This window comes from Solea senegalensis, linkage group LG11 (assembly GCF_019176455.1).
Source record: "Solea senegalensis isolate Sse05_10M linkage group LG11, IFAPA_SoseM_1, whole genome shotgun sequence".
NCBI lineage: Eukaryota > Metazoa > Chordata > Actinopteri > Pleuronectiformes > Soleidae > Solea > Solea senegalensis.
In genome coordinates, this window is record NC_058031.1 from 7893762 (window position 1) to 7913185 (window position 19424).

The following is a 19424-nucleotide window of genomic DNA, read 5'->3' on the forward strand; positions in this document are numbered from 1 at the left end:
TAATTATGTACTAATACCCTGGCAGAGCTGGAAATTGGTATCCCACCGAAGGTGTGAAATTAGATTCTGGGATGCCAGTGAAAGCGGAAATGGTTTCTCAAAGCTCATGCCATGCTCTTTGGAGACTCTAATGAGAGCTCCACAAAAACCGGGCAGTAACGTGACACCTTTATCCTCTTCCTCTGCTCACTCGTTTGATTTTTTGTTCTTTCTCTCTCTTGTACATCCCGTCTGCACAATCCAGATCCTGAACTGTGTGAACCCGGACAACGAAAACAGTCCAGAGATTCCCGTGAAGGTTCTGAACTGTGACACTATCACCCAAGTGAAGGAGAAGATACTGGATGCCGTGTACAAGAACATGCCCTACTCTCAGCGGCCGCGTGCTGTCGACATGGACCTCGGTATGGCACACGCCAAGGGCACTTCTACCACACACAGACGTACACAGACACAGTTGGCGGACGTAAGGTCCGTCATACCCACGGGTTAACGTATCAGTAAGAGAACAGCAGTGTGTACAGATTATCAGTGCATCAGAGAGATAAAAGTTGTGTTCCAGTCAGCCTCACTGTGCTGCTTCCGGGCCTTCTATCGAGCCGACTGACACTATTATGTGGTGCATCCCTCTGCCTGGCTGCTTACACTGCACAGTAAGGGTCAGTAAGACACAACAGACTCAGACAGAGAAGTGTCCATGTGTACATGCTTCCTGTGTGTGTGTGTGTGTGCGTGTGTGTGTGTGTGTGTGATATGACTGGCTGGCTGGCCCAGGTAAGAGTTGACAGACGGGATCTCCAGCCTCATGCTGGGCTCCACTCCCACACAGTCTGCTGCCTCCATCCCTGCCTCCCTTTGCCCTCTTCCTCTAATTTCTCTCACCACACATGGGTGGAAAAAACAAAAGCACCCATCTGCTAATTGGAAATCGGCACATCATCTATCACTCCACAATATGGCACTCTATGTCCATCTACTGTCCTCTCTCTCGTTCCCTTCTTTACATTTTTCACCCTGCCACTGCGGCCTTGAAAAGAATTCAACGCGAGCGTCTGTGTGAGAGTCTGCGCGTGTGAGTTCTTTTGTGTGTGTGTGTCTTTGTCACTTTGCTGTCGTCACTGCGGAGCTGCGTGCGAGGATGTTGTGCCAAACGGGGACATCACATGGTCACCTGGCATAGGCACAGAGTAATGAAACCCAGTCAGCAGAGGAGAAAATCAATGATCACTCCCAGCATGAGAGCCGCAATGGCTGTCCACTCCCTCATCAGCGTGCTTATTATCATTTCATTACCAATCAACAAGCCATCAGCCTCCGACATCCACCAGCGCCGCTTCACGAGTCCCCTTTCCTTTTGAAAGGAAGTGATTTTCTCATAGATCCTTTTTCATCTTGATTTTCTTCCTGACCCTGACGACCGACCGCTGTGTATAATGGGATGGCGTCTATAGGAGACAAGTACCAACTGCAGTGCACAGCTTGAAGGTCTCCGTGCGTTAAGAGCAGCAGGAACAGCAACATTTACTGTTGTTTTCGACTCATTTGTGCGACCCATATGGTGACGCTCCACCAAAGAAAACACCAAGAAAGCCTCTCTCATACCATCGCAGTTGATTAATGGCCTGCAAAGTCACATAAAGACACATAAACCATAATGTACAAGCGTTACTGTTTACCTGTACGTCCACTTCAGACGCTGTGTATTTATAAATGTGTGCATTCGTGTCCTCAGAGTGGCGCCAGGGGCGAATGGCTCGCGTGGTGTTGCAGGACGAAGACATCACCACCAAGATAGAAAATGACTGGAAGCGGCTCAACACTCTCATGCACTACCAGGTAAATACACACAAAGACATTAGTAAATGTTGTTCTAAATGAACTGTCAACCTTTTTTTTTTTTTTTCTTCTTTTCTCTGCTAAAAAGAGGCTCATTTTAGTTCAATTTCTGTGGCTTTTATTATGGAAATGTGCACGACACACTGTACCCTGCCAAACTTTGATGTTTCCTGCTGTTGACTTTTAGGCAGCCAATTTTCAGCTCCTCATTTGCATGTCCATGTCTGGTATAATCCAAATGACTCCCAGAATAGAGGACAATTACTGTGCAGGTGGCAGGAGAGATGAACTCTCAACATCTTTGCCGTCACTTCTCTCTCCTCCCTGGAGAGAAGAAGCTGCTCGAGTCAGGAGGACAGACTCTCTCTCTCTCTCTCTCTCTCTCTCTCTCATTCTCTGCCCCGTCGACTCATACACTGATAACAGTAAGTCCCACAGTGACTGTCTGCATCTGTCTGGTCAATTCACACCTCACAATTTAAGGGCCCGTGGGTTCGCCCGTTGCCCCTTGTTAAACGGAGAGAAAAGTGCAGATCCAAAGTGACGGTGTAACTGAGAACAATGGGTGCTCTGAATTGTTTCGAAGATACTTTACGGCTGTTCAATTTTGTAAGAAGACTAAAACGCAGTGAGAGGTAGCCAGAAAGAAAGGGATAACTGTAAGACATGGGCAAGAAGGAATGAGAAGGCACAGGTCATGAATCTCTCGGCAGCTCACACTCACCGGGCTCTCATTAGTCAGCCATCTGCTTACAGAACTGCACAAGGTTCAATTCTGGGTTACTGACTCAAGAATTGTGGCGGTGGTTGGGGTTCAACACTTGAATCAAGGGGCAAAGAGATGCTGCTCTATTTAAATGCAGAAAGTCCTGACGTTGGTCTGGAAACCTGCACCCGCACTGCACAGATGTAGGAGTCATTAGAGGAAAGGAACTCATCATAGTGTCCTTCAAGGGGAGTCGGCACCCTGCAGCACGTTTCATTGTTGCCCCCCTTGTGATCTCCTCACCTGTCACCTTCATTGTTTCATCTGTCTCTTATTTTCTCTTTGCATTTTTCCTCCATGCCCTGATTTTCTTCCTTTCTCTCTGTACTTCCTCCCCCTGCCCTGAGTATGTTTGCTTCCAGATCCAAACAGGCGTCTGGGTTCTTTCTTTTTTTTTTTATCTTTGTTGTGTCATAATATGTCTGCCTTCGTTAGCCAAGGGAAGCACTACAGTCTGGGCACACGCGACTCCGATTGAGCACGGATCTAAGGGTTCCTGCAAAGAACAGAAGGCCGACAGTGCAACTTCAGAGGAGATGCTGGTGAACTTAAGGGCACTGTTTAGAGGAGAGAGGGAGAATAAGAGGAGAAGCATGAGGGGAATTAGGCGTTTGGTGTTCAGAGTGGGCTGGAACAACGTAGTCACGTGTGCGTTGTGCATCCTTACTGTTTCGGTGAGCTGGCGCTGGCCTCTGTGTTTGCATCACACATCATGTCATTGCACTGACAGCTCAAGCAGCACATCTGGCTGTCTATCACAGCAAGGGAGCACAGCTCATTAGGGCCCAAAGTGGGAGAAAAAACGTGGAGTTGTTACAAAAATACTGAGAGAAGGTTCTGGAATTTGCAGAATCCGGCTGTGTATCACCTGAAGTCTTTGCTAATTCTTTTGCAACAGAGGCACGGCGCTCAGACAGAGGCATTAAAATTCATGTGGCTCACACCATCACAGCAAGAAACCCCAGTGGCTATTTACCCTGCCACATGGGAAATAATTGGTTTACATAAGCTGAATATGAAAATACCTTCCCACCTCCTAAAATTAAGATCATAAATACACACATTTAAAATAAGTTCTTAATCTTAATTCAAAATCTTAATTCATAGTCTGGGGACTAAACTCCCATCCTCCCGCCCTGCTCTTTCCTACGTAGATAAGAGAGCGAGAGAGACAGAGAGAGCAGACTTTGGCCCTTTTTGTCATCTTAAACATGTTTGTGTTAATCTTCCTCCTGCTGTGCTATCAGGGCAATACGCAGGGATTCAAAATCTGTCGGCTACATGAATCTGAAGTCTCTTTGGGCAGAGGGCAGCTTTAACAGGTCCATAAACAGAACTTGATCATGACTCAGACTGTTTTGGATATGTATGACGAAGGCGTAATGTGGTTTGTGTTTTAATTTGTTGACACTCCCTTGCTGCAATATTTGTGTGTGTGTGTGTGTGTGTGTCTACAGGATTATGTCTAATTTGTAAATTAGTCACAGTAAATGTCAGGCTGCTTCCACTTTCGCCGAGAATGCATGAAAATATGGCAGTTTTAGAAACAAAAGGCAGAGCAGACACCGATGACTACAACAGGAGAGCCTGCCAGCTGGATCCCGTTAGCCACCTTGCAGACATTACTTTTAAAATATCTCGTTAAAATAGCAGAAAGGATTACACATTTTTTGGTTAAACTTCAAAAAAAAAACCTGAGCACAGATATACAGAAATATAGCAGACTCTAGAAAGGAGAATATTCTCTGAATAAGTAAGAAATTGAGGTGGAGAGACATATTTGATTACTACTGCCTCATAATTCCAATAGCAAACGCTGTTGTATTTGTAGAACTCGTATAGATTCTTCATTTACACGTCTGTTGTTTAAAGGTCCAGTGTGTAATGCTTGTTGACACCTAAAGTTGGCAGACTGCAACAAGCCGAGTTCTCCTCCGCTTACCCGTCCCGTTTTCCTGAGCCTGACGGGGAGCTAATATCTAGAGAGCGTCCGTAAAGCAAGACTCTTGCCAAAAGTACATATAAAACACTTATTCTCAGGCTCCGATTGCCAACTGTTAAAGTGATTATATACTTGTACATAAACATACTTATGGGTAGTTTATTCAGTAGCTGCCAAGGAATACTGACACCAGAGAGAGTCAAATTCACATCCAATTGCTTATTATAAAAAAGCATCAGGATTTGGGTTCAGAGGAGATCATGGGACACCAAGTGGAATGAGAAATGAAAGATGGAGACTACTGACCACACTCTGCTGTCTGGTCAGCTCTGTAGTCTCTAATGGAAGGGTTTATCACAGACAGGGCACACAGCTGTTATCATACCTGCCTACTATCAGCCTCACACTGGATTATCCCCGAAGGGCGAACCTGCACGCCTTCAATCATTTACTCTATCACAAGGACCCATCTCTGCTGTAGCCTCACTGTCAGCCATAAAAAGCAGAGAGAGGGAGAGAGGGAGAGGGAGAGAGAGAGGGAGGAGGTGTGAAAGGGACAAGGAGCAGAGAAGCTATTTCATGCTCTCCAGGAAAAATGTATCATAGAAACTTCACGGAAGTCCTCATTGTTGGTGTATTAGAGTAGGTCTGTGTATTGTCAGCCAAGAGGGGGCTATATGATGGAGAGGCCATAGAAATTAGGTTTTGGAAAGCAAAGAAAATTGGCAAGGAGAGAGAAGGGTCAACGACCTTAGTTATGGGCGGGGGCTGTGGGAAGAAGGACCATTTTTCATTTCTCTCCAATAGGTCTTGGAGCTGGAACTGCATGCTTTACAGGATTCGTCCAGATTTTGTCCTCGGCTTCTTGTTTCTCTCCACTATGGCCAAAAAACACAGACAAGATTAGTTTGGGAAGAGTGGTTGAAAGGGGTGAAGACAAGGAGGAGGAAACATCCAGCAGCTTATTTTCCAACAAAGAATAAAAATAATGAATGTTCTTATTGTTCTCAAGATTTTTTTGTGGTTTTCTTTTTGGAGTCTGGCATTTTACTTGGGTTTATTTCTGCACCAGAGGCCCATTGGTTTTCCTTCACCGGTTGTAAATGCCAGCCAACAAGCTGTTTTCTGTTTTGGCTGTCAAAATAGTTTATTTTCTTCTTGTGTTTTTTGTAAAATGTGATGCACTGGTGTATTAACAGTGCAAGTACTAATTTCATGATTAATTAATCGAGATATATGTAAAATGTGTACAACAGTGACCTTACAGCTGTAAATCCATTATGTTTGTTATATTAAATATCTACTGTGTATCAGAGAGAGAGCGATAGCTAACCTTGGTTTAAGCCCCCGTTCTGCTTTCTTGTCGAGAAGAAAAGTATCCACACTGCCATATCTGTCTTCACCCTCCTCTATACATTTTCGGCCATCCACATTTGAATTAATCTCCACTGCATACGCTTGTTTTTCTCCGTTGGTTGAGAAGCTTTTGAGAGTGGTAGTGAGGCTTTTTATTTTACTTATTATTGACATTCTGCCTCTCCAAACCATCGCTGGCTACCTGGATTTTAAAGCTCTATGAGTTGCATTATTTTGGTGGTTGGGAGTGGGTACATGAACAGTTTGCACCAAGCAAATGGAAAATTGAATTGTGAATAACTGGGCTGTACCGCTGTTATCAGGGAAGTCAATTGAACATTGAACATGTGTGTGTGTGTGTGTGTTTCTTGTCTCGCAGGTGTCGGACCGCTGTGTCGTGGCTTTGGTGCCGAAACAGACCTCGTCGTACAACATCCCCTCCTCGGCCAGCATATCACGCACTTCCATCAGCAGATATGGTGAGCTAGAGTAACCTGATTGCTCTTTAAATGCCCTATTGTTTTTTTAACAAAATGAAATTGATTGCAAAATGCAAAATGCATTAGGCACGTCATTAAGGACGGTGAATCAACAGTTAATTCACTGCAAATGTAGACGTGTCGCTCTTTTTGCTGCACAAACACATCATCGTGCTTTTTATATCAGCTGGGGTTTGTTTTTTTCAGTTATGATGAAAGCCAAATCCTCTCTTCTCAAGGCAAGGGTCAGGAGGTGCTCTTCTTCTTTTCACTGCAGAGGGTGGTGGGCGGTTTTTGCTTCTCCAACTGCGCGTTCCACAGTTTGCTTTACACTTCAGGTCTAAACTCTGTTGGAAAGACACAAAATAATAATAATTTTGAATTGAATGCTCATTCTGTGGGAGACACAGTTCGTACAGCCATTACACCAGTGACTGTAAAGATGGTTGTCATGACAGCTCTGAAAATTGAAGCAAAAATACCTTGCCTTGCCTTGCTGTATTATAGGCAGAGACTGTATATTAAAACCCTTTTGATTTTAGAAGTAATTTTAGAGAGAGTTGTAAAAACACCTGTACCTAGTTTCCTTTTTTTTGGCCTTTTTTTGAACATTTAGACAAAGACCTAACATTATCATTTTAAATTTGTTAATACACTATTTTAACATGCAGTAAAACTGCCAGATATTGAAAGTTGTTCTGAAAAATTGGGGGAAAAGCACTTACTCACAGGACATGTGACATGGCCCTTTTATGGTTACAATAAGCAAAAAAAAAAAAGGTGTTAAAGGGTTCAAATGGATGTATTCTTGTTGTTCTATGGGATAAAGATCAAATTTTCATGTGATTAATATTTGCATTAGCATTCTAGAAGTTAATGATCTCCATTGTCTTCTTCAATCTCATTTGATGCCAATTTTGCAAACTATCTTACCGTTTTTGAGGAAAATAGTGGACGCCATGTGACTGACTGCACGTGTTGTCCAATTGTGGCCAGGTTGCAGATGACGTGCGTGAACTTTGCGTGCGTGAACTCCAATTGCGAAAGACTACGTCCATTTTGGCGGCGCACAGTCGATATATACATAGGTCACAAAACCCGAACTTCTCCAATGTTAATAGATGGAACGTAGGTGAAAATTATTAGTCAAAGTTCGCAAGTACGCAGTCTGATATGTGAGTCAATACAAGTGTTCAGACATTTTTTTTATTGGAAGCTATAAAAAAACAGGGTTCTCATGATTGGCTGGAGTCTTATTGATTGAGCTCCAAATGTCATCAGAGCCCAAATCAGGGATATTGTTTGGTAGAAAACGACGATGCATTGTCCATCTTTACAGGCAGTCCCTGAAATAGAGCTGTACATCAGATGAGCTTGTTGTCTGCGCTGCTGAGTGCCAACTTTGGTCTTAAGCCAGACAGACAGACACAGCAGCACCAGGCAAGTTGTGATTGCCAATTATTCTCTATGAATGATACTTCACACAAACACAAAACGATAAGTGGGCAAGGCCAATTATCACGATTCGGACTTCAAGTGCCTGCCGCGGAGTAGAAATAAGCAAGCGTAAACTGCATCCTTTACTCTTTTCCTAAGCAGTCAGAAGTCTTATTTAAAAAGGTTGCAAATACCCGAGGCCTCTCGGTAAAAGATTTTTATCTCCATTTTATGTTCTGTCAAATAATGTGGAGTGACATTTGCAATGGAGCTGATGAAGACTATCTCCAGTGACCTTTCAAATATCACAGAGCATCTCAGTCATTACTCTCTGAAATAAAACACCATAATGTTGTGGAAAGACACATGAAGATTATTGATGGCTACAGCAATAACTGCCACAAAATGGGGGGAATCGTTCAATTACGATGTCAAACTTGCTTTAAAATGTCACGTTTGCTTTAATCTGGAGGTTATGTGGAATTATCTTAAATATCTCAGACATGAGGGGTGAACTGAGCCACTGAGAAGTTGCGATCTCGTGCACTTTTCTCTTATGTTTTACTTTTTTGTTTTTGCACTTTTTAAGTTTCTTTTTTTTTGTCTTGTTTGTTTTTTTAGCAGTTGCTCAGGCAGTGCAGTTGGTTATGCATGGCAGAGAAAGCAGAAGCTCTGCTGGCATGAGCCGTCCCTCATCAATCATAGGCTGACACAGCAGGCACAGCTGCACCTCGACACCTGCTGATGGATTCATACCAATTTAACGTTCAACACTTAGCATCTTGACTCAATTTACGCCACCGGCAACCCAACCCCCTTTAAAATCAGCCTAAACACACACACACACACACAAACCCCTGCTGCCTGTCTGTGCCCAGGAGCTGGGGACTGCAGCGAGAGCGAGAGAGAGCGAGAGAGAGGGGGAGAGAGGGCTGCAGGCCAATGTGTTAGTGAAATTGTGAAAAGGCTAGAGGTGCAGGAAAGATGGAGTGGGTGAAGAAAAAAAACCAGTGACTGGATTAGGATGGGATTTTGGACCTTAATCCACGCTGCGTACAGCCCCATATATTTAAAGCCCCCCACTCAGGGCTTGATCCCAAGGTGCCACTCCAGAGGGGCAAGTTGGTCTTATTTGAAAAGGTGTATGTAGCTGTAATGGCAGCAAAAAGCTTTGTTGTGCAGCTCAGCTTTTGAAGCCAGGTGAGAAATCTTGTTGAGATCCTTAGATCCTGAATCTCTGGAGAACCTGCTGCTGCTGCCTGGAGTAGATACAGGCTAATTAGGAAAAAAACTGAAACCAGTGTGAAGAGCAGAGAGGCTGGAACACAAGAGTGGAGACTCGGAGTACACATGGATGAAGGAGGGCAGCTTCAGTGCCTAACAAATGAACAGTCTTTGGATGCATCATTTAGAGCGTGATGGGGACATTTTCAACATGGCGTTGGCACATTGTTGCACGGAAGAGCCAATTATGAATGCTTTTAGGAGGAGCCAGACACAGTCAGTGGAAAAAGTAGTGAAACACATTAAAGGAATGGAGGGAGGAGGGGGGGAGAAAGTCAGATAATTCATGACAGACAATAAACCAAAAAAACAAATATGCGGCATTTTATTCACGCCTCTGTCCCGGACTCACTGTTTAATGTAGGATTTCATCCATCTTGTGTGTTACCTAGGTTTGCAATTTCAAGAGGGACATTACTAATCAATGCACTGCCAGGGGCCTCCGCTTCCCCTCCCTTTCATTACTTTGCTGTTCTATGAAATTATCCACCACTGCAATTTCCCTCACAGCCTGGCTTAGAGCGCAATTCAGCTTTGTAATGAGTAACAAAGGAGAGATGGAGATGGGAGGGGCAATGTGTATGCTGTATGTATGCTGCTGCGAGTCTATGTGGGTGTGCTGTTTTAGGTGTATATGCTCTTTAAAATCGCAGCCATTTAGTCTTGCCGACATTTCTCTATCTCGCTCATGGTTTTTTTTTTTTTCTCTTTTGTTCTGAACAGACTCTTCATTCCGCTACACGGGCAGTCCGGACAGCCTTCGCTCTCGTGCTCCCATGATCACCCCTGATCTAGAAAGTGGCGTGAAGGTGTGGCACCTGGTGAAAAACCACGAACATGGGGACCAGAAGGAAGGGGACCGTGGTAGCAAAATGGTCTCGGAGATTTATCTGACCAGGCTACTCGCAACGAAGGTACATCACTATTCTCAGACCTGTTTTCGCACTAAAATGAGCGGGTATACCTGGAGGGGGGGGGGGTTTGAACCTGAGGAAACTTGCAACAACAAAAAAAAGACAATTTGAACAATACAATGAAGTTCAGTGACAATCATCACTGGTTTGTATCTCTTACTTCAGTCCGTTTTTTCAAACTCAGTGACAAGTGAACAAGTTTAAGGGGCTAATAAAATGAAGTCAGGTGAAATAAAAAAAAAGTGCTGTTACAAGTTGTAAAAAAAAAGTAAGAGCCACTAAAAACATTCAGGGCTGAAGGCTCTGCTGGATGCTGTCATTTTCATTGCTGCCAAAATGAAATCAGATAAAGGAGGTCTTTGCGTGTTAACATTCTCACTGCTATTCAGTCAGTCAGTCATCATCTACCTGCTTTATCCTCCACCAGAGGGTCACGGGGGGTGCTGTGCCAATCTCAGCTACATCGGGCGACAGGCGGGGTACACCCTGGACAGTTCGCCAGTCCATACACACATAGAGACAAACAACCATTCACTCTCACACGAACCCACACACACACGGGGAGAACATGCAAACTCCATACAGAAAGGCCCTTGTTGCAACCGGGGCTCGAACCCGGGTCTTCTCTAACCCTGCTAACCACTACTCCACTGTGTGGCCCCACTGCTATTCAATGCTTATTAAAAAAAATTAAAATTTTCACTTTCAAAAACCACTTTAAATTGTTTTTTTTGTTTGTTTTTTAAATAGTGCAAATGGGGTATCAGACACATTTAAAGTTAAATTAGCAAATGCTCACTTATCTTACATTTTTTATGACATTATTTTAATCCGGCTTTGTTTTGGGAAGCATGTTTTGACTGTTATTACCCATTCCTTGCTCATTTTCTGCGTATGCTCCGTCTTCTCTTAGGGCACACTGCAAAAGTTTGTCGACGATCTATTCGAGACGTTGTTCAGCACAGTTCACAGGGGGAGCTCTCTCCCCTTGGCCATCAAATACATGTTTGACTTCCTGGATGAGCAGGCGGACAAACATGCCATTCACGACACAGACGTGCGTCACACGTGGAAGAGCAACTGGTAAGGACACAAAAGTCACTTCACACACACACACACACACACACGCGCGGACTCCGTCTTTGCGTCTCTAACTTATTCTCTTTGTCTCCGTCCTCCAGCCTTCCACTGCGTTTCTGGGTGAACGTGATCAAGAACCCGCAGTTTGTGTTTGACATCCATAAGAGCAGCATCACAGACGCCTGTCTGTCTGTCGTCGCTCAGACTTTTATGGACTCTTGCTCCACGTCAGAGCACCGTCTCGGCAAGGACTCCCCATCCAATAAGCTGCTCTACGCTAAAGACATCCCAAATTACAAGAGCTGGGTAGAAAGGTAGGACATGATGCATTGACTCTATGCACCAATCTGATCCCGTCCGTCACATCTTTTTGAAGCCTTTTAAAATAAAAACCTGTGATCTTTGGGGAAAGGTATTAATAATTCTTGCCTTCACCTTTGAAACAGATTCTGTAAAACATCTTTTTTTGTGAGTGACTGTTGGCAGCCGTGCATTGTTAGTGAAGGTGACTGACTATACGGTCTTTTTTATCAGTGATGACACACGTTGCCTTTTGTCTCTCTTCTTAGGTACTATGCTGACATCAACCGGCTGCCATCTATCAGTGACCAGGACATGAATGCCTATTTGGCAGAACAGGCCAGACTCCACTCCACAGAGTTCAACATGCTCAGCGCGCTCAATGAGATCTACTCTTATGTCAGAAAGTACAGCGAGGAGGTGAGTGGTATTATTTGCTCTCTTTGCTCACATGAACACCGTTGTTTTATTGAGCAGTTTTTTTTTGCCTTTATGCAGACGAGCAATTTAGCTCGTTTCAAAAGTGATCTGCTTCCGTACCGAGTCCTCTAGACTCAACCCAGCGAACTAGGGTTCGATTAAGAGGTGCTGGTGTGAATGCGACCTAATACACCACAAATGTTTAGTATATGGGAATGCACGTGCATAGTTGATTCTCTCCTCTGCAGTAAGTGTTTAAACAGAGCTTTGCTTTCACGTTTGTTGATAGTTGAGTCATGGCTTATAGAAAGCAATCAAAGTTTTCAGAGGTCTCCCTATCTGCCCGTCCATACTAAAACGCAGCCCTGGATTTTTCAAACAAAACTGCTCCAGACGGCAGCGTTTTATAAGTTTCTCCATATTTGGGGCTTTAATATGCCAGGGTTTTTAAGCCTTGTTGCATTCTGCGGGAATCACGATGGTTCACACAATCTACAAAGACAAATTATGAGCAGGCACAAAAGCAGAGGTTGAATCATGGTCCACATGGGGGTGCGATGGCTCGCACTGTTGTCTGAGGGCCTTTCTGTGTGGAGTTTGCATGTTCTTAGTGTGTGTGTGTGTGTGTGTGTGTTTGTTGGTCCTTGTGTGATGGACTGGTGACCGGTCCAGGGTGTACCCTGCCTTTTGCCCTGTGTCGGCTGAAATTGGATCTCTCTCACTGGGGGATAGAGTGCTCTGAATTGAATGAATGAATGAATGAATGAATGAATGTGTTTGAATTACTAAACAAAGAGAAAATGTGATGTTTTTGTTTCTGTCTCCATCTGCCACCCGCTCCTCCGATATCTGTTTGTGCTCCATTCTCCTTTATTATTCTCAATTTGTTATTGACTGTCTTCCTCTCCGTGTAATAAGTCCTGGTGCATAACAAACATATATTCCTGCAGATGGGTTGTTTTATATTATTATTATTATTTATTGTGAAACCGTATCCACATTACACAGTACTAGTGCAGTGATCTGAGACATGTTCCTAGTCTGAACTACATACTGCATGCAGATTTTTCCTGGAGGCAGATTTAGCCTCACCCTTTAATGTATGTACTGTATATTTTGCCATTGGTGTTCGGAGACGATTAATATCTGGCAAAGGCTAGCGAGGTTTTCAGCGTAGACTTCCCCAAAGCCCAGAGGTCTAGTGAGACCTGCGCTTAACAAGGCAGTGTGTCTGATCTGTGGAGTAGAGAGTGGATGTCTACAAGCGCTCAGCGTGCCGCTCTGTCCTTTCACCTGAGCGCTGAGTTAGAGCGATCTACCTGCTATATACTGTAGGGCTCCCTCCCATGAGCAGAATCATAAGCAACACACGTAAAAATATACACTGAGAGATCACAAGAAACATCAAAATGGAGGGAGGGAGCTAGGGAAGGACAGAAAGAAAGAAATAAAGAGAGCATTCATGGAGACGCTCTGTTTTGAATGTCAGCTCCTCCTTTGAGAAGCATTAGCCTGACCTTTATATTGGACCTCAGTAGCTCTCTCTCACTCTTTCTTTCTCTCTGCCTTGTCTCCCCCCCATTATCCACTCAGCTTGTTTGTGCTCTCTGTGAGTTTCATGCACTTTTACACATAGAAATATGGGCAAATATACAATCTCCATGTAGATCTCATCACTCCTGCGTTGTTTGCCGCCTGCCAGAGTGCAATGTGTAAAACTTCATCCTGCGCCGTCAACAGTTTTACTCCGCCCTTCGCAAAGGGGCGGTGTGTCGGGGCTAACCAGGCCATAGCTGCGGCCGACTTAGATGGATTTTGGAGATGGAAGCGGGAGCTGCACCTGCATACAATGCTACAGATTAATAATAGATTGCTATCTGGCCCCGATGAGGAGGCGGAGGAAATGCTCTGCTTGTAGCTGCCAGCCTTTAAGAGCACTTAAGCAGATGAGTGGAAGATGGTAGGTGGGGAGGCAGATACGATGATCTGCAAGAGGACAGGCAGCAAACAAAGGCTCGTGCGTGAAAAGGAAAAGACAACAAGAACATCGCTGATATGTTTTCCAGACAAAAAGTTCTGTGTTAATTACAGCATGAAAGCTAGTGGCCATCAAAGCCTGGCAGAACCAACTTTCTATTTTGATACTGACTCGCTGCAGGACAGAGAGACATTAAAATCAACTACACCTTATAAAATGTCAGAAAGCACAAATTATTAATAATTATCCATTATTTTTCCTACCTCTGCTGACAAATCATCAGATTGTTCGTTTGACTTTTACAGCAAATGGTGCCGTTTGGTTCAGTTCGGTACGTCACGCCGTTATTCACATCCGCATTGTCAAATTATGGGAAGGAAAGCAAAATAACACCCATTTTTTTGACAGTATTCCAGCTCCTTGATTGGTCAACAGAGTGTCATCGTAAGCTCCCACATGCCGAAAAGAAAGAACACGTATTACTTTTGTCAAGCTCGTCTTTGTGGACTGCATATGTGTGATCAGGGTGTACTCGTCTAAACCACACTGTGGCAAGCTTAACTGCACTGTACTGCCTGGTGGAAAAGAGGCTTATGGGACTAAAGAAGTGTAAGAAAAATCACTTTTGTAATCTAAAAAATCTACCCAACAAGTAAAGTGCTGCATATTCATCAATGCTGCTTCCACCTCGTAATAATTTAAATGACACACCATTAAATCAGTTTGTTCAAATGATGAAATATTGAGTCAAACACCGCCGTGTCGAATTCCGTTGCCCTCAGATAAAGTCATAAACCGTCTATTTTAGATAATGGCTGCTACAAAAGGATATAGACATTAAAGTCCCTTGCTTAGCCATGCATGTTGGCGTCACTCTGACACAGATTCGCCCTGATGAGGCAGACGCTCCGCGACAGAGATAAGAGGAGAGACACGTCTGAATCCCTTTTCAGCTCTATTTGACAAATGCCAAATTTACAAGATGGGGCTCGGAAGATAAAACGGCAAAGCCTAATAAACAAATATTTCCCCACGTTTCCGAAGACCAAAGCAGTGATGTAATTCTTCGGGTTTTTCTTTCATGTGATGTCTGTATGAAAACCTAAAAATACCTCCACTCCACACCAAAAAAGAATCTATTTGTATTTGACCATTTTGTCTCTGTCTCTGCACAGATCACAGCAGCTCTGGATCAGGACGAACAGGCAAGGAAGCAGAGGCTGGCCTACAAGGTGGACCAACTCATTTCTGCAATGTCCCTCGAGAGCTGAGACTGACCCCTGCTGACAGAGGGAGGGAGAGAGAGAGAGAGAGAGAGAGAGAGAGAGAAAGGACCACAGTCTGTACTGGACCTCCTGAAATGGTCCTGCATCACTTACCTCTCATTGTGGGGGTTACAGGCCCCCAAACCAGACCTGGGATATATGTGTCCACAGCCAGACATCCATACACCTACAATTCTTTTCCTTTCATGAAAACATCAGCTGAGGGTCCACAGACAGAGACACAGGCCCTGCAGCTGGAGCAGACAATAGCATAAGGAAGGAACATCAGCAGAGAAGACAGCGACATGGCTTGTATTTATTTTTCTTTTGGTTTCTTTAAATTGCGTGTGTTTGTGTGAGTGTGTGTGTGTGTGTGCGTGTGTGAGTGCATGAGAGTGTTTTTTTTTTTTTGTCGTATAAAATGAAGACTCCTGTGAAAGACTTGAGAGAGCAAATGAGGAAACGGATTCTTCCTCCAATTGCTCGGAAACTCGCATCCAAGTGTGAGATGGAGATGGCAAAAAAAAAAAAAGAAAGAAAAGAAAAGCGAGAAGCACAGGAGCAAATCTCACGTTGGACTACTGAGTTTGCATTCAGATCCCTCAGATTTTATTTTTGTACTTGTACATTTGAATATCATCAGTCCCAGTTGGAATAACTGCCCACTGTGCTGTAGGTGCTGTTGTATAAAAGACACGTGGGGTGTTGGACTACAGCAGAGTGGTGCGGTCGTTGAACGAGCCACGGTCCATGTCTTCTCTCACTTCTTGCCTCCTCGGACCAATGCTTCACATGACACAGACTGAGAGTCTGCTCTTTCATCCAATCAGACGTGTACAGGAACATCGCGACGCCTGTGCTCGTCGTCAAACGAGTCGGACGGACTCCGCTCGTGGCGGTCACAGTTCAGCCAGCATGCTTGCACCTGAATCTGAGGGTGACAGAGATGAAGTCCACCGTGTATTTAGAAGAAGACCTGAAATCAGCATCGCTCTGGTGTCCAAGGCTTTCTTCGGCAGTTAAGTCATCTGTGTATGTACTGGTCAATACTTGCCAATCAGTGTATGTGAATGTACAAAATGTGTTTTTTTTTTTGTTTTTTTATATGTATGTCTATTTGAGTTTTGCAAAACACAAAAGGGGCTCAGTTGAGCTGAGCTCCTTTGATATTTTCAGCACTTCGTCAAGTGAACAGTTGCATTTGTGTGTCCTGACTTCACCTGGCCCATCCAGCTACTTCCCCAAACACCATGTTCCCCTGAATCGCTCTTCTACTAGAGGAGAGTGTGTGTCATCTGCGTTGTGGGCGAGAACAAACGGTTTCCACACACTAACACTCTCAATGATATACCGGCCGTTTGTATCTCTGTGGGAAACTTGATCACCTTTATGTGTCCATGCATGCACTCGAACATCACACATGCTTAAGGTCCTATCTTTGATTTTATCAAGTGCCAATGAGTCAGCTGATGGAAGATTTTACCTGACTGCCACCCATGTCTTGTTTACGCAGACAATGAGAAGCCAATCTGCGTCGGTCTACTTCGACCTAGTGCCAAAAAAATCCTGTCATGTCAGATTCTTTGCCAATGTGTCAAAAAAAAAACGGTTTATGCTTTACAGAGAGAGCAAAGGTGTCGTATTTAGAGTGTCGAGGTGTAGAGCTGCTTAAGTGGAACCTAGAATAACTGGAAGGAGTTTAAAGGAAATCACAAAAAGGTACGAAACAATAGCAAATGAAATAAAATGGGATATTTGGATAGCGAATTCAAGAGCAAAGGAAAAAATGGTTTGTGTTACTTGAATGCATCTCGTGACTTAAACCAAACAGTCACACAGCTAAAACGCTGATGTGGACCCCCACCCCACCCCCCACTCCAAATTTTCAGTAGATTCCATCCTTTGAATAGGTGATTTCATTTTCCTCTGAGATATATATATATATATATTTGCTTGTTGTTTACACCAAGTACTTGAAAATATGTCGTATTAACGGTTTGTACAGAATACTGCGAGTGTGTGTGTGTGTGTTGAGACATGATAAACACCATGAGTGGGTGAAAGGTGCTTCTTTTCTCTGTGGCCTTACATACCCACCTGCTCACTGTTGCTGATCTTATTAGTCCTCAACTGGGGCACAATTCTTTCAGTGCTTCACAGCCCAGTTGTTGTTTTTTTTAATTCGGCAATGCCTGTTGCAGGCTCTCTGCAGTGAGATAAGTATGAGCAAAAGGTGAAGAGGTGTATGGCCTGACTCAGGCAGACACCGCCTGGCTCAGCACTCGGTTTGCCGGTACTGTCTGAAGAGAAGTGTTGAGAAAGGAAGAGGTAGAAAGAGAGAGAGCCCCTTCAGCTCTAGTTTCCCGCTCCAGCTTTGAAGCTCCTCTTTGATCTGAGTCGGTTGTGTGCACGCAGTGTGATCAGGAGATGGAAAGAAAGAAGAAAAAAAACATTTCAAGGCAAGGAGAAATGTAAGATGCTCTTACTGAGTCTGGCCAGTGGGGGCGGAAGGGGGTAAGAGTAGCCAGACTTTACTCCCTCATATGAAAAAGCACCTTTTCACTCCCTGATGAACATCTAGGTACACAAGGGCACACACACAGTCCACACACAAAAACATAAAGCTTCTTCCTTTTGATTAAGGTGTCTTCCCAATGTCAGCAAATAGAATTGTATCCTCCTCATACCTCACATTGCTTGTTTGGAGTAATGCTTTTTTTAAAATCATTTTAACAGGACCTAAATGCCTTTTCCTATTCCAAGGGATGAATTGTAGGTTCATTAGAGTCCTTCCCAACTCTTAGATGAGCTCCTCCTCTAGAGTGTCTTTTGGTCTTTCTCTCAAAGACCATTTTTATCAGGACATTTCCTTTTTGTCTTTTGTGAGATTGTTTTGCATGCATTTTACTCCATGATTTAGTTGTGTGTGATATATCCATGTCGAGCTGTGCCATCATGAGTCTGACTGCAATGCTTCCTGAAAGTCCATTTGTAAATGTCTTAAAATCGCAGCAGAAAGCACCTTTTTTGTGAAAGAGATTTTTTTTGTGTGTGTTCAGTTTTGTTTTGGTTATTCATAGCTTGTTTCTGGAAACCTTTTGAACTCAGTTTGAACTGAGAAAAGGGATGTTTGTTTACTCTTTCTGCAGCGCAGAAATGCTGTTTGACTACCAGTTGTGATACGGATAGATGCTCCTAAACACAACCTCATTTCAGTTCAAGCTGATTGCAGATGGAAGATGCTATGTGCACTTTTTTTTGCTTTTGGTGTGATGTGTTGCCAGATAGATGGTGTTGTGGTTCTGACTGGCACACCATCATTCATATGATGGAATGACGTCATCATTCCATATATAAAACAAATCATTTAATTAGCTTCTTTTATTCATGACATCAGCCAGAGGAACTGAAATCCAGATCAATGTAATAATCTCAAAATATCACCAAGTATAAAATGACTATCCTTACATTTTAAATCCACATTGTAAGCAAACCCTTTGTAGACACTGGAGTTCTGTAAAATAGTAATTAATGGCAAGATGATGATGATGATGATAATAATAATGGCTGTCTGTTCTTGTTTTATAAAAGTGTTGTGAAAATTGTAAGAAACTTAAAGTATTTAAAAAAAAGTTTGTTCTCTTGCTTTTTATTTGCTTTGGTTTTGTTATGATAATATATTATTGTGTACCTATTGTAAATATGAAGCACACCTATTTTGCAAGCCAAGGATTCACTTTGTACTGTTGTTATATATAAATAAACTTTGCTGGTTAAAAATTGCATAATGATGAAAACTGTATTCACGTCTTTTTGTTGAGACCTATTGATTTATGTTGCCGTTTCTTGACTAAGACAGAAGTTACTGTCACTGTCACTGTTAGTCAGAAACATAAGCTTTTGTACACATGCGTAAATATTCAGGACTGGAAAATTCGATTCTGGTGCTTGGAAGATGGAAGATATGAGTGTTGACAAACCATGTGCTGTCGGCCTGTAATCAAACGTTTTCAATACATGTTCTATCTATCCAAATAAGAACCGCACATTCTCAAATAAACAAAATGCATTTTGTTGAAAAACAAACATAACAAACATAATTGATATATTAAGAAGAAATTAACACAAAATCAATGTTCTTGATCTAACGGACAACTAGACTGAACTAGAAACAGATGAGAGTATACTGTATGTATATGTGTATACAAGTATACTTGTATATGTATATGTAAATTTTCTGTGGCAGAAATATATATGTATATAATATGTTTGTTTATATGTGTGTATACACACATATAAACATACATATTATATACATGTATGTATACAAATATATAATTATATAAATGTATATATTGTAGATGGTG

The 19424-nt window shown here is 43.0% G+C and overlaps 1 protein-coding gene across 2 annotated transcripts in view; it reads left to right on the forward strand.

The window, feature by feature from the left end:
- Positions 1-18854, forward strand: part of plxna2 (plexin A2) — a 165654-nt gene extending 146800 nt beyond the window's left edge. For both annotated transcript variants that reach the window (XM_044038260.1, XM_044038259.1), the window contains exons 25-32: positions 245-404; positions 1733-1836; positions 6280-6379; positions 9824-10014; positions 10928-11097; positions 11196-11408; positions 11664-11814; positions 14968-18854. In XM_044038260.1, coding sequence (XP_043894195.1) covers positions 245-404; positions 1733-1836; positions 6280-6379; positions 9824-10014; positions 10928-11097; positions 11196-11408; positions 11664-11814; positions 14968-15063 — 1185 coding nt within the window. In that variant the 3' untranslated portion in view covers positions 15064-18854. The remainder of the gene's footprint in view (positions 1-244; positions 405-1732; positions 1837-6279; positions 6380-9823; positions 10015-10927; positions 11098-11195; positions 11409-11663; positions 11815-14967) is intronic.
- The last annotated feature ends 570 nt before the right edge of the window (positions 18855-19424 follow it).